At 40.8% G+C, this 15,726-nt stretch overlaps 1 protein-coding gene across 1 annotated transcript; it reads left to right on the forward strand.

Moving 5' to 3' along the window:
- The first annotated feature begins 231 nt into the window (after positions 1–231).
- LOC143939925 (olfactory receptor 11L1-like) lies at positions 232–8,159 on the forward strand. Its single transcript, XM_077461016.1, has 2 exons — positions 232–333; positions 7,183–8,159. Exon 2 carries the CDS (start codon positions 7,196–7,198, stop codon positions 8,147–8,149), a length of 954 nt encoding a protein of 317 aa, XP_077317142.1. The 5' UTR covers positions 232–333; positions 7,183–7,195; the 3' UTR covers positions 8,150–8,159.
- The last annotated feature ends 7,567 nt before the right edge of the window (positions 8,160–15,726 follow it).

A 15,726-nucleotide genomic window follows, 5' to 3' on the forward strand; every position in this document is an offset into this window, starting at 1 on the left:
TTAAAACAAGTTCACTGCAGCTGCTGTAGCAAAGAGTTAATTTTTTGAAGATCCACAATAACAATACATATGGGTTACTTACTATTAACTCCTTTAAAATATCAAAAATAAACATGAATATACATATGATTTCACAGCAGATTAATACATAACTTTGTGTTTGTTTATCTGCTCTCAGATGTATTTATGGTCTCAGAAGTCATTATTTAATCCTTATATAACTGTATCCTTCTCACAGTCAGCGCTTCTTAGCCAACACAGACCTAAAGCATCACTAACTCATAATGTGGAATCCTGTAACACCTTACCATAGCAGAGACTGCTAAAATACAGGTTGGAGAAAAAAGTGAATGAGAAAAGTGTTCACCTTTCAAATATTGTACCAGATGATCATTAAAGCACAACGATTAAAGCCTAACTACAGTCATTTTTAAAAATTTGTATGCATAGTAGGGAAAAGTTACAAATATTGTCAGGTTTGTATTTCTGTCATCCTCCACCATTAGAAAGAATTTCCCCCTTTAGGCTCTTTCACATTGTGCTGACAGGAAGTGGGGGAAATCATCTCAATGAGGACACAGAGGGCAACAAAATCAGAGGCTCTAAACCTCTCACACTATCCACATTTTTTTTTATGTTGGGCTTAATTACTTTCACTTTTATCATGTAGTGCAAACTAATCCTTTAGGCAAATGTACATTTAATCCCTTTAGAACCATGACTTCTTTAGGTCTTTAGGGAGAATTTCAATTAAGCATTTTTTTTGCTTTGCTTTATGGATTTAAAAAAAAGATGATTTTTTTGGCAGAATTTCAAATGCTTCATAGTATGTAATTATACATTACTATGCTGTGCTCTATTTTGATGTCCATTTAATTAGGGGTATCTTGTTGCTGAAATAACCTAGAGCACTGTTTTTTATGCTTTTATTTATTGAAAAATAATATTACAGGCCCAAGGATGTTGCGCCTTTATGTAAAGGACAATTTAACTTTATTTTGCTATTTGCTTTGTAACAAATACTATTTTTGTAGAGTTTTTAAATGCATTATGGTATGTGATTTTGAATTAAATATTTTTATAAGTAGTACGGTAATCATTTATCCCCCTTCCTTCCTATTTTGGCAGTAAGCAGTGCGGCAGGCAAGTACATTTATAATGCGCAGGCAAAAAAATATTGATTGGTGTGGAACATGTGTATACAAAGTTATTGGCAGGCCGTCCAGTTTCAGAAATTAGAACAAAAATATTATATTTTGAATATAAAGACCTCTCAGCTATTAGGGAACAAAAACGAATATTTATTTTGAGTTTCATATTGAAAAATCTGCTGGCACCAGGGGCTCCTGCTAGCATCTACTTTTTACAGCACTGCAATTTGCAGTTTCATAAAGCACACTCCCAGCTTAAATAAGTTAGAGGTTTTATCATGATTTGCAGCACATAATACAATACATAATGCCTTTCACACCATGGTACATAGTCCTAAGGCCTATTTTATGTGATAAGGCCTTCCTCTGCTTTTCTCTTGAGAAGGATGGTGCCATCTTTGTTCGGGCATCATCCAGGGTTAGCAGCTACTTCTTCATCTGAGATGACAAAATCCTGTAAAATCTGATGCCTTTGCAGTTTTTGTCTGTGTTTACAAATGTCTGACACAGATCAGCTCTCTCACATTATGACTTTTTACAAAACTACAATGTGCAGTCTGATCACTGGGGAAGGAGACTGAGGATTTTTTTCTTAAAGCAGAAGTACTATCAAAGCTTATTTGGCTGTACTTCTCCTGTGGATCACAGAAGTGCAGTTTGTTCTGCACTCCTGTGACCCGTTTTCAGCAGATAGTGGAATGAAGCCCGCTGTCGATTGATGTTTCAGCCAGTCCAGGCTCAGAAAAGATTGCGACCATATGGTTCGGATCTGCCCACAACACAACTCCGCTGAGTGCCTGAGCCGGCCGCTCTTGCCCCCTCCACCGCACAGCTCTCTAGTGAGCACTGGAGGGGCAGAGCATTGACGGAGCACTGAGAACCAAGCAATCTGCTTTGTTTGATCTCTTGTTTCTCAATCTTAGAGCCGGCAGGGCACAGATGCAACATTGGACTGATGATGCATCTGCCTAGGTAGGTATGATCTCATGGTTCTCTTTTAGTTATATTTTTGCTGTATTTTGTGACATGTCAGGAATGTATTAATGCTCCCTTTTATCATGCTGTTTTACACAGACATAGTTACAACAGCAGTATCCTCATACAATGTATATCATACTATGATTATTATTAGGTGATAGTGGCACAGAGTCTAGTGCTTGTTGTTGTAATGTTTTCTCTTTTGGAAGTATAGGATTATGATATACTCTCCAATCTTCATGTTCTTGTTGTTTTCCAATAAAAACTAGAAGGGTAGTCATGTGTCAAGCAGCATCTTAAAACCGGTAAGATACATGTCTACAAAGCTGCACTTTTTTAATACCTATGGATGTCCTTTGACTGTATATTTGGAAAAGATTAACTTTAGCCTTTAAATGCAAACTGTAGAATTTGAGAACCTATGTTGATTTACAAAATTAGATAAGTTAAGGCCAATGTCTAGGTATGATCTTTATTGCAAAGTTACATTGGTCCAGCTTGGTCTAGCTGTGACTATTACAGTCACTTTGCACAGCAGTCCCTTAGGTATGAGTAAAGCTGGCCATAGACGGTTTGAATCTTGGCCCAGTGGCGGAATTATAGGGGTCACCAAGATCGCCATGGCGACCGGGCCCCTTGCTGCAGGGGGCCCTTGAGGGCCCCCTGTACTCTTCCATAGGAGGGGAGGCTGAGAGGAGCTCCCTGATCATCAGCCGAACTGAAATCGGCATTATGCAGGGAGCTCCTTACATTAGCCTTTAGTGAAAGCACAGTGTGTGCTCTTTGTCTCCCCCTACAGTGCAGTACCCGGCAGGAAGAGCCAAGGTAAATGTCTGCCGTTTTTTTTTTTTATAAGACTAGCTACTGTATTTGTGTTTGTATGTGTGTGTGTGTGTGAGCATGCATGTATGTGTGTGTGTGAGCATGCTTGTGTGTGTGAAAGAGCATGCTTGTATGTGTGTGTGAGTATGCTTGTATGTGTGTGTGAGCATGCTTATATGTGTGTGTGAGCATGCTTGTATGTGCGTATGTATGAGCATGCTTGTGTGTGCGTGTGTGTGTGAGCATGCTTGTGTGTGTGTGTGTGTGTGTGTGAGCATGCTTGTATGTGTGTGTGTGTGAGAGCATGCATGTATGTGTGTGCTTGTGTGTGAGCATGCTTGTATGTGCGTGTGTGTGAGCATGCTTGTATGTGTGTGTGTGTGTGAGCATGCATGTATGTGTGTGTGTGAGCATGCTTGTATGTGCGTGTGTGTGAGCATGCTTGTATGTGCGTGTGTGTGAGTATGCATGTATGTGTGTGTGTGAGCATGCTTGTATGTGTGTGAGCATGCATGTATGTATGTGTGTGAGCATGCATGTATGTGTGTGTGAGCATGCTTGTGTGTGTGTGTGAGCATGCTTGTATGTGTGCGTGTGAGCATGCTTGTATGTGTGTGAGTGTGTGTGAGCATGCTTGTATGTGTGTGTGTGTGTGTGAGCATGCTTGTATGTGCGTGTGTGTGTGTGAGCATGCTTGTATGTGTGTGTGTGAGCATGCTTGTATGTGTGTGTGTGAGAGCATGCATGTATGTGTGTGTGTGTTCATATATGTATGTATATGTATGCATGTGTGTGTGCATGTATGTGAGTGTGCATGTATGTATGTATGTGAATGTGCATGTGTTTATCAGTGGCGGTGCATCCAAAAGGGTGCACAGGTTCCACCTCCTCTATGACCAATGGATAGATTCATGCATAGCATAGCATGAATCTATCACTGGCCACCGCTGCCACCCCCATATTTAGATGTCTGGTCCCTTTTGGGGTGCTGGGTGGCTGAATTACAGTGGCGGGGGGTGTTTTGCAGCACCCGATTAGAGCCATGGGCTCTAATAGGCTTCAAAATAGGTGAAATGCGAGCGCCATGCTTGACAATCACAGTCTACCCAGGTGTGTTAGAAAAGTGAATTAATATTCACTTTCCTAACACTGAACCGCCTCTCCACCAATCAGGTGTGCAGGTCTGTTACCCATCAGCCGATTGGCTGAAACGATAGACACAGCTATTGGACGCCCATCAGGAGGAGAGGACGGGAGATGAGGATGGCAGGAGATGCATGGAGGACCCCGCTCATGGCCGTTACCCACTGTCCCACCAAGACAGGGTAAGTGGCGGGCAGACAGCGAGTGGGAATTCACAGTGGCAGCATTTGATGTGCACACCAACAGCATTTGGTGTGCACAGTAGCAGCATTTGATGGGCACAGTGGCAGCATTTGATGGGTACACTGGCAGCATTTGATGGGCACAGCGGTGGCATTTGATGGGCACAGCAGCAGAGCTTGATGGCACAGCGGCAGAGTTTGATGGGCACAGTAGTGACATTTGAGGGTACAGTGGTGGCGTTTGATGGGCACAGTGGCTGTAATTGATGTTTTTTAAATCGATTCCTTTATATGCGGCCACCCACTTGGGACTGGGCCCTGGTGTTCCACCATCGGGCTCGGAGAAAAGAGCCCTGTTCGGAGGTCGGGGGGGGAGGCCGCCATGGTTTCCTGCACCTGAAGGTTCTAGTTACGCCACTGTCTTGCCCAGTTCAGCAGGGACCTGCTGAGATTCAAATCATGTATGGGCAGGCTGATTGTACCCAAATTAATTGATCTATAAACTTGGGTACAACCGGTCTGTCTGATTTTTCATGCTATTATCGCCAGTGGCTATAGCTCCTTGGGAGAGTTTCCCCATCAAGACTTACTGAGTTGATGGGGGAACCAAGTGATTTTCTTTTCTGCAAGCTGTCATTCCAGAAAAGAAAATTGCACCATCTACGACTGGCTTTAGGCATACTTACAATCATCCAAGCTGTTCCATTGCAATAAATATCTAGACTCCAGCTTTAAACAACAAAAATGCTCAAAATAAGTAAAGGGACGATGCTTAAGATACTGAAAATTCCTTTCCCTCCAAAGTCAGGGCCTTGTCATTTTTCACTATGAAAATACAATGATTAAAATGTCTTCCTTCAGCTGGATCAAATATAAAGCTGGTCATACATTGAATCAATTCTGCCCAGTTCCTAAGGAACTGGTCAAAATTTGCGGAAGCCACTGTTCATATATTCTGACAGTCACTGACACTGGCTGTCAGTGTCAGAATATAATAGCCAGCAAAGCAGATTCATCCAGCTGCACTGTAAAACATTGATGGAGTAATCTGTTAGATTAAAATCGATCAGTATATTTTGTATGGAGATAATTACAACAACTAATGGACAGTATATGGTCTCATAAGGAATAGGGAAAGCTTATTTACACTTTCCTCAACAGTCTGCATGAAGACACCCATGATAGATGTATTTCATATTCCTACTCTTGATAGTAACCTATTGTCAGTGAATAAGCTCACCAAACAGGGAAATGTATTGACCTCTAATGTAATGACTAAATGCCACATCAACTGAACTGTATCAGCTGAAGTGCAGTGATGTGGCTAACACTGGCAAAGGGGAAAATCATTTGAACAATTGAACTGTATTCCAACCTGGTACTGTCCCCTTGGACACAGCAATCCTGAAACTATAAAGAAACTTACTAAAGTTCAGCATGAAAATTTAGTCATTCAATCACATAGTGATCTGTACCATTTATATAAAGGGAAAAATGACCAGGAAATATTTTCCCAAATGTAGCACCAACAGAGCCGACAACTTTGGCTATTCATTTACTCAGATCTATGTCATCCAATGAAATCTCAGACTCTAGGAAAAAAAATGAATTTTTCTCACATTTATTGTTGACTACTCACAGTACTGTATATTGTACTGAGCTCTACTTGTCACATGGTAAGGATGATGTTTCAGATAAACCTGAATAATATCTTGCCCAAGTAATCAAATCAGCAAAATGCCCAAAATACTCCGAACAGATAATGGCACAAGATAAACAAAAAAGCTTTTCTGAGGAAATATGGTATTATGCTTCAGTACTGTACCATGCAATCCAGAACAACATGGTTTTGTGGAGAGATCAGCTGCATTTTTTGTGACAGTGGCATAAGCATGCTTTTTGATATGGATGTGATAGATATTGGGGGGAAGCAATTATGTCAGACTGTTCCAAAACCACTTACCTGGAATCGAAACAGAGAATCTTTGGAAATAAAGCATATGTACATGTTCATAAAAAGTGTACACAATGGTATATTTGGAGGCCACAGAGAGTCACTGTATGTCCCAAATGGGTTACAGAATTATGTATCCAGACATAAGGTAAAAATCAGCAGAAGCTTGGGAAATTACAGAATTGCTTGTTACTACTTAGTTATTTACTTATTTACCATCATGTCACTACTCTGCAGATGCTTAAATAGACTCTGGCATAGGGACTGCAATGCTAAGGGTTATGCAGTACCTGAAGCAGACTCCAGATCTGAGATTATCTGGTGGCTTGTATGAACTTATATGAGAAGTAGTTGTTGAATGGGGTTGTTAGCACTGCAAATGTGGTGCCCTGATTTAGCTAGGATAAATTTAGTTTTTGGCTTCACTGAAGTCAGTGAAGCACAGTGGCGGCTGGTGTTATTTTTCTGGGGGGGAGGTGGGCAAACAACCACCCCCCCAGTTGGCTGGAGGCACCCCCCCGCTGTCGGTCAGTCGGGTCCCCTATGCACCCCACCGGGGGTTCTCACGGCCAGTCGGACAACCAGCCATGCACTTACCCCATCTAGGTTGCGGGTGGGCAGTGCTCCTACAGGCGGTGGCTTCCATCGTGTCTCCTCCTCTGCATCACAGCGCTTCCGCCATGCATCTCCTCCCTCCTCCTCCTAGGTGTCCAATAGAATTGCCTGTCCTTTCAGCCAATCAGCAAACAACCCTATTGAGGTAAACTGTAGTAAAATTTCACCCTGATTGGTGGCTCTAAACTGTATTTAACTACCTGCCTTATCATATAAGATTGGGTGTGTCCTGATGTTATCTGCCTCTGAAGTTTTCAGGTTTCAAGTACTATTTTTGCTGTAGAAATAATATATTCCTCTTAAAATATGATCCATGTTTACTCTGTTATGCTCACAGGGAGAAGATTATAATGGAAAATCAAAGCAATGCAGGACACTTCTTATTAGTTGGGTTCACTATCTCTGTAGAGTTGCAGCTATTTCTCTTTGTGGTTTTCTTAGCCATTTACCTATTGACTTTAACTGCCAATGTTGCCATCATTTGTTTGGTTCGCATGGACACAAGACTTCACACTCCTATGTATTTCCTGCTTAGCCAGCTCTCTTTTTTAGAGATATGGTATACATCATCCATTGCCCCTGAGCTCTTGATGAATCTGGTTGGCTGGAAATACATTTCATTTCCTGCCTGTTTCACACAAATGTATTTTTACTTCTCTTTGGGTTCTACAGAGTTTTTTATTCTGGGAGTAATGGCCTTTGATCGCTACCTAGCTATCTGTAACCCACTGCGTTATCCATCCATTATGAATGGTCAAGTATGTCTTCAAGCTACTATAACATGTTGGTCAGTAGCTTTCATCTCTGTGTTCTTCCTTGTTCTTTTAATATCTCACTTGACATTTTGCGCACCTACAGTTATTAACCATTTCTTTTGTGACATCCCCCCTGTTCTGAAGCTATCATGCCAAAACCCTTTTCTAGCAGAAATTGTGGTTTTCTTTTTTGCCTGCGCTATAATTCTCACTTCACTGCTGCTTACTGTTGTATCCTATGTGCTGATCGTATCTTCAATAATAAAAATTCCATCCACCAAAGGTAGAAAAAAAGCTTTTTCAACGTGTGCCTCACACTTCACTGTTGTAATTATTCTTTATGGAACAGTCATATTTATTTATGTCCGACCTAGTGTGTCCTATCCAATGGATGTAAATAAGGTCTTGGGTGTTTTTAATACAGTGGTAACCCCACTACTAAATCCTATTATTTATTGCCTGCGAAACAAAGATGTCAAAGAAGCAATAAAGAAGGTCATGAGCACAAAGTTATCAGAGAGGAATAAAACATCTTATATTACTAAATGACAATTGGCATCAGTTTAACCTCCCTGGCGGTATGATTCAGTCTGGAATAAGGTGCTGAAAGCGGTACAATTATTTTGCATGGAAATCTGGCTTTTATTTTGTAGTCCTGTAATTCTTAGGAATAACGCTCTGAAATCTCTTCAAACCAGAGTCTAGCGGACATCCCGGGTATGATAAAGTTTATAATATAATAAAGAATAATAAAAATTATTCAATAATGTAATCAAATCCAAAAAAAAATGAAAAAGGGACATGTTTTGGTTGCTATGGACAATCTCCAAATTCCAAGCAGTAAAAAACAGTATTTATAATATAAAAGTGCATGCAGGGCATTGCACAAACCACTAGGGACAAAGGGGGTGTGTATTTTTTACTACAGCACTGTAATCTGTAAGATTACAGTGCTGTGTGTGTTTTGTGTCTTTTTACATTTTTGAATTTGCCGCCGTTCTCCGCTCCCGTGCGTCGTAACGTCGCAGGGAACGGAGCTCGGCGGCATTCGGCACTGTGAATCGAGCGCAGGACGGCTCGATCACACAGCGCGGGGGACATCGCTGGATCCAGGGGACAAGGTAACGTTACCTGTGTCCTCCCCTGCATCGAGCGATGCAAGCCCGAGTCTGGCTCGGGGTTACCGCTATTGTAATTAAAATTCCAACCCGAGCCAGACTCGGGATTACCGCTAAGGAGGTTAAAAAACACATGATAAATCAGGCATTTCCAGCTTGCCTAAAAATTGAGTGTTGACAGCAGATGGTGGATAGATAAGGAGCTTCTGGTTTCTCTACAGACACATTAATGTTGGCATTCTATGACTCTGTACCTCTTGGTGCACTGTAGGCACTCAGGTACCACTTTTATCTCCGGAGAACACTGAAGAACTTGCCCAAAAATTATTTTATGGCCAGCAGAACTTAGTTGCTTATGGTGGTAAATTACCCTATTAGGTTGTCAGGTCAAAAGTGCTTAGCTTGATAAATCTTCAGTGTAATGCTTTATTCAACATAAGCACTTTCGACCTGAAAACTTGAGTGATATAACTTTGGCGAGTGTACAGCCACGGCCAAGAGTTTTGAGAATGACCCAAATATTAATTTTCACAATGTCTGCTGCATCAGTTTTTATGATGGCAATTTGCATATACTCCAGAGTGTTATGAAGAGTGATCGAATGAATTGCAATTAATTGCAAAGTCCCTCTTTGCCATGAAAATGAACATAATTCCATAAAAATAAATTTCACTGCATTTGTGAAGAAGGCCTCAGGATGCCCAAGAAAGTCCAGCAAGCTCCAGGACCAACTCCTACAGTTGATTCAGCTACGGAATCGGGGCACCACCAGTGCAGAGCTTGCTCAGGAATGGCAACAGACAGGTGTGAGTGCATCTACATGCACAGTGAGGCAAAGATATTTGGAGGATGGCGTATGTGTCAAGAAGGGCAACAAAGAAGCCAGGAAAAACCTCAGGGACAGAATAATATTCTGCACAAGGTACAGGGATTGGACTGTGAGGACTAGGATAAAGTAATTTTCTCTGATGAATCCCCTTTCTAATTGTTTGGGGCATTCAGAAAAAAACCTTGTCTGAAGAAGGTGAGCACTACCATCAATCCTGTGTCATGCCAACAGTAAAGCATCCTGAGACCATTAATGTGTAGGGTTGCTTCTAATACACAATTTTTCCTATGAACACAGCTATGGATAACAAATGGTAAAAACACATCCTGCTAGACCAGTGTTTCTCAAATCCAGTCCTCAGGCCCCCCCAACAGGTCATGTTTTCAGGTTTTCATTATTTTTCACAGGTGATTTGATCAGTTTCACTGCCTTAGCAATTACCACAGCCGTTTCATCTGAGGGAAATCCTGAAAACATGACCTGTTGGGGGGGCCTGAAGACTGGATTTGAGAAACACTGTGCTAGACCAACTTCTCCCAACCATCTAAGAACAGTTTCTGACCTGACTAACTATGTAGTTTGGGCAAAAGTGATAACTAAGTTGCTTGGGAAACAAAACATCATAATTTTGGATCCATGGCCAGGAAACTCCCCCAGACTCTAATCCCATTGAGAAATTGTAGTCAATCCTTAAGAGGCAGGTATACAAAAAAAGCCTACAAATTCTGACATACTCTAAGCATTGATTATGCAAGAATGGGCTGCCATCAGTCAGGATGTGGCCCAGAAGTTGATTGAAAGCATGCCAGGGCAAATTGCAGAGGTCTTGAAAAAGAAGGGTCGTAACACTGCAAATATTGACTCTTTGCATAAACTCAATGTATTTTTAAATAAAAGCCTTTAACACTTATGAAATGCTTGTAATTAAACTTCAGTATACCATAGTAACAGCTGACAAAAGCAGCAGACTGTGAAAATTTATATTGTGTAATTCCCCAAACTTTTGGCCACGGTTGTATATGTGAGCACTGGTTTTGAGTATAACACTGCTTATTGGAGTGATTTTATACTGGATTGCTTCTGAAGATGAATAAACACAAATAAAAAAAACATAAAATAAATGAAGATACAATAAGATACATTGTAATGCATTTTTGGATGAGACTACCTTTTATTGATTTCACTGAAGAGACTGGTAGGAATTCAGTAAAGCCTTTACCAAACTTTTCTGAAGGTTGGTCCCTAGAAAGAAATGAATGAGAATAGAAGGGTAAAAACAGAAGAGAATGGGGGGATGTTGTGAGACTTGCTCCTCACTGCAGAAGAAGACCAACTCATACATTTCTAGTTAAAAATCGGAAGTTCTTAGTTGTTTACTATATATTTTACATAATTTCCAGGTAAGAAGGGATAGTTTTAAAGGCAATCCTGTAGGCCTATGCCTTACAAAAGCACTCATGAGAGTCGCAAGTCAAGTGGGTGAGTTCTTCCATAAGAAAAGTAATGAATAATGAATGAATAAAAGTCTAATGTTTGGAACCATAACTATATATATGGGGTATTTGTCTTTTTCCTAAACTATGGAATGAGGGACTTAATAGTAATCAAAGGGTGGGGGGTGAATTGTTTTGGTCAATTTGGACCCTTGCATCTAAAAGAATTGGATAATTGAGCAGTCCCACTATATAGAAGCATGCATCACTATCTTACCACATGCTCTCCAGCAGAGTAGTGAATTTTCAGGGAACATTATGTGTAATTTGGCTGCAGTATACCATTGAGATAGTATTTTTTAGTTTACTGTATTTTTCGCTCCATATGGTCGCAACTGACCGTAAGACGTGCCTAGGTTTTAGTGGATGAAAACAAGAAAAAAAATTCTGAACCAAATGGTGTACTAAAATATTTAGAAAGACTACAAAGAAGGGGAAGGCGCACTGACCTAGTGCATTACCATAAAACAGCTTTATTTAAAATTGAATCAAATAGCAAAATGGCTACTCACAAACGAGTATTGATCACAGGCAAAATCAATACAAATAAATCCATCGCACCAAACGTTTGGCGACTCCAGACCAGATGTCCGAGGAATTTGATGAGTACCTCTACGGAAATGGCTAACGCGTTTCGGGAGTGACCCCCTTTCTTCAGAGCCAAAGAGGGCTATGGTCTATTTGAACACCCAATGTTCTAAAGGAGGGCTGCAAGACGTAGTGACTACACCATTTCAAACTGTTTATATCACATTTAAAGACCAAGAAACCAGAGCGCAGGAGAATTTGCTGTACTAAAATATTTACCAGTGCCCATGAAATGCAGCCTGAATAGTGTTATTTAAATGCAACCTGACCAGTGCCAATTAAATGCAGCCTTACCAGTGCCCATGAAATGCAGCCTTACCAGTGCCCGTGAAATTCAGCCTGACCTGTTCTCATGAACATACATCCTGACCTGTGCCTATGAAATGCAGCCATACCTGTGCCCACGGAATGCAGCCATACCTGTGCCCATGGAATGCAGCTATACCTGTGCCCATGGAATGCAGCTATACCTGTGCCCATGAAATGCAGCCATACCTGTGCCCATGAAATGCAGCCTGACCTGTTCCTGGTGACTGACGAGGACGTCATCACATCCGCCTTTCACTCAGATAGAAACAGAGCAGCCCGAGCGGCCACCGCGGCTGTACTCCATTGGACCGCTGGGGCAGCTCTGTCTTCTGTCTGTGACAGGCTCAGTCAGGAGATCGCCCGGTCCCCACGGGAGACGGCCACCTGTTATTGCGACATGGTGGCGACGGGGGGAGGCCTGGTCAGTATTTTCTCCATAAGAAACACAGACATTTTCCCCCAATTTTTGGGGGGGGGGGGTGCATCTTATGGAGTGAAAAATACGGTACTTCCACTGTGGAAGAGAAGGCATGCAAGCTTAGTAGAATTGTATCTTTTTGGTCTAAGATATCTGCTCATGTGAATCTGTTGCCCTTTTTTAGAGTACTCCAGGGTAGATTGATCATACTATATATAAGAGAGCTTTATAGAATTGAGATACACCCCTAGCAGAATGCATGAAGGATGACTGAATGAGTTAAATATGGTTCAGCTCCTTTAGGGTATGTACTGGCTTTGGTAATGTTTGTGTGAGTTAAGATAATTGAGCTTATTATTAATATTATTATTATACATGAATTATATAGCACCAACAGTGCAGTGCGTTATATTATAAAAGGAGACAGTACAGTTATGATACAATTTAAAGCCTGAGAGCTTACAATCTAATAGGGAGGGTCAAGTGGAACAAAAGGTAATTCTGATGGGAGAAATTCAATTGTTAGCTGAAGGTAGGATAGGTTTCCCTGAAGAGATGAGCTTTCAGAGATCACCTAAAAGTGGACAGAGTAGGAGATATCTAGGCATATTAGGGTAGAACATTCCAGAGAATGGGAGAGAATCTGTAGAAGTTGAAGAGATGAGCATGAGGTCTTTGGAAGAACAGTAAGTGAATAAGTTGTTTGGTGGTTTCATTGGTTTAAAGGGGTTGCATTTTGGATATATTAAAGAGGTTACATTCACAATATTTGAACAGTGATTGGATATGGGGCTGAAAGGACAGGTCAGAGTCCATGAGGGTAGGGACTGATAGTTGTATTATTTATTTTGATGGTGAGGTCAGGGGAGGGGGCATGGGCCAGAGGGAATATTATAAGATTTTTAGAAAGATTAAGTTTGAGGAAGTGGTGTAACATTCATACTGATATGTCACTTAATAGGTTAGTAATGCAAGAGGACAGGGTAAAGTGGGGTGTAGAGATCGATTTGGGTATCATCAGCATAGAGATGGTATTGGAAGCCATGGAGGTTTATCAAGCGACCAAGGGAGGGGTGTAGATAGAAAATCGAAGGGATCCGATGACAGAGCCTTTGGCGATCCCTAAGAAAAAAGGAAGTGGAGAGAGTTGTAGGCATTCTTAAATAAACTCTGTGATAGATAGGAGGAGAACCTACCTATAACATCTCTGTGTTCATGGTTGATATTAGACTCAGGCCCCCAAGTTCCTGCAGAGTTTTTAATTGCTGAATTTTAAACCACACAGTGTAGGAGAAGAGGATGGTCTAGAGACCAAGTATGAAACTGAAGGTCCATGAGACCCAGAAGAAAGTAGGTATGATCTAGCAGTGGCAATAAGGGTGAGTTTAATGCTATTTATGCTGGTCCCATTACCAACGATGAGACAGTTGCGAGGTATGGGTGAAGAGTAGCCATATTTTGAAGGACTGCATTACTTAAAGTGGAACCAAACTTCCCAGTATACTTATCTGCACCTTCCAGTAATGCGAAAGTCACATCCTTCAATGACCTCTGTCATCTTCTCTCCAGATACTGGGTTTTTGGCCTCTTGATTGGCAAGTGGAGGATGACCTCATCAGAGTCATTTATTCTGGTTTGGCCAAAGTATGCTGATAATGTACACTGAGCTGTGCATACTGGAGATACACCCATTGGGATAATTTAGAACAGGAATAGGACCTTCTGGAGGATGTGTTGGGGAGGAGCATTCTTGAAGAGCTCCTTGGATTTGATTCAGTAAAGGTAGGTAGTTAGCTTGGCATAGATCCATTACGTGGGAAAGAGAAGGGTGAAGTAAATCCTTAAATAGTGTAATAGGAAATTATTCTCGTGCTGCCATGTACAGAACACAAGAGTAAAAGAGGGAGGAGGGGGAGGGAACTGCTGCAAACACCAATTGTGGATCAAGCCGTCTCCACTAGAATTTGCACTGTATTAAAAAGAGTGGTGTTGCGCTGTTCAAAAGGATGACTGGAAGATTTGCAAAAGTAACAGGATAGATTGGACAGGATTTTCAGCCCGAAGTAGTATAAAAGATAATAAAGTATAGTGAAAGAATGGGTTGCCACTACTCAAAGAAAATATAATGAAAATTGTAGCAATATTCATATGGTGCAAGAAATGGCCAGTGGTGCCTTCAGATTCCAAACAGTATCAAAGTGCACAGTACAAAACATAACCACTGTGCAAAAAAGCAAATATGAAACTTAAAATATGTATTATATACACAAAAATGTGCAAAATCTGCAATAAAGCGTGAAGTGTCACTATATAGTATACTAAATTCTAACAATCTGTATACCAAACGGTTGTGCAAATGATGCTCACGTGCAACACCTGTGCAAAATAATTCACATACGTGAAGAAAAAGTATGTAAATATCAACACAATAAATAGTGCTAACGGTAAAACAACGTTTAGTCCATGCGAGTCCTCCAGTCTGCACAGACAAGTGTAGTATCACTAAAACAGCAGTCTATTTCTTTAAAATCCTCTTCATGTAAAATGGTATATACAACTGCTGATATTCCACCATGCATTAAATATTTCCCATGTGCAAACGGCATAAATTATTCCAAAAGTGCAAAACCGCATATGTTAAAGCACTGGCTGTTTCACCTCCTTCTCCCCATGTCCCAGGATCTGAGTGGGTGATATTTATATCTGGACCCCAAGGATTCTTTAAAACGTCTTTGTCTCTCAGCAGCAGTGGGAGTAAATCATATAGTGTAGTATTTAAAAGCCAACAGCGTGTTTATTAAATAATATACAAGGCACCCACATTAAAAATAAGGAACAACACTTATCTTCTACTAATGACGAGCTCGTTTGCCTACATCAATATGGAGCGCCTATATCATCCCTACGCGTGACGTCACGATCACGTGACATCCCTGATAAAGTCATGTGATCGTGACGTCACACGTAGGGACAGGATAGGCGGTCCATATTGATGTAAGCAAACGAGCTCGGCGCTGTGTTGATATTTACATACTTTTCCTTTACGTATGTGAATTATTTTGCACACGTGTTGCACGTGAGCACCATTTGCACACCAGTTTGGTATACAGATTGTTAGAATTTAATATACTAGATAGTGACACTTCACACTTTATTGCAGATTTTGCAAGTTTTTGTGTATATAATACATATTTTAAGTTTCATATTTTCTTTTTTGCACAGAGGTTATGTTTTGTACTGTGCACTTTGATACTGTTTAGAAGGTGAAGGCACCACTAGCCATTTCTTGCACCATATGAATATTGCTACAATTTTCATTATATTTTCTTTAAATATTAGCAACCCATTCTTTCACTATACTTTATTATCTT

This window comes from Lithobates pipiens, unplaced genomic scaffold (assembly GCF_037356315.1).
Source record: "Lithobates pipiens isolate NorthernLeopardFrog02 unplaced genomic scaffold, aLitPip1_a1.2 Scaffold_3, whole genome shotgun sequence".
Taxonomy (NCBI): Eukaryota; Metazoa; Chordata; class Amphibia; order Anura; family Ranidae; genus Lithobates; species Lithobates pipiens.

Coding starts and splice junctions, on each gene's coding strand:
- LOC143939925 (XM_077461016.1), top strand. CDS start 7,196: ATGGAAAATCAAAGCAATGCAGGACACTTCTTATTAGTTGGGTTCACT.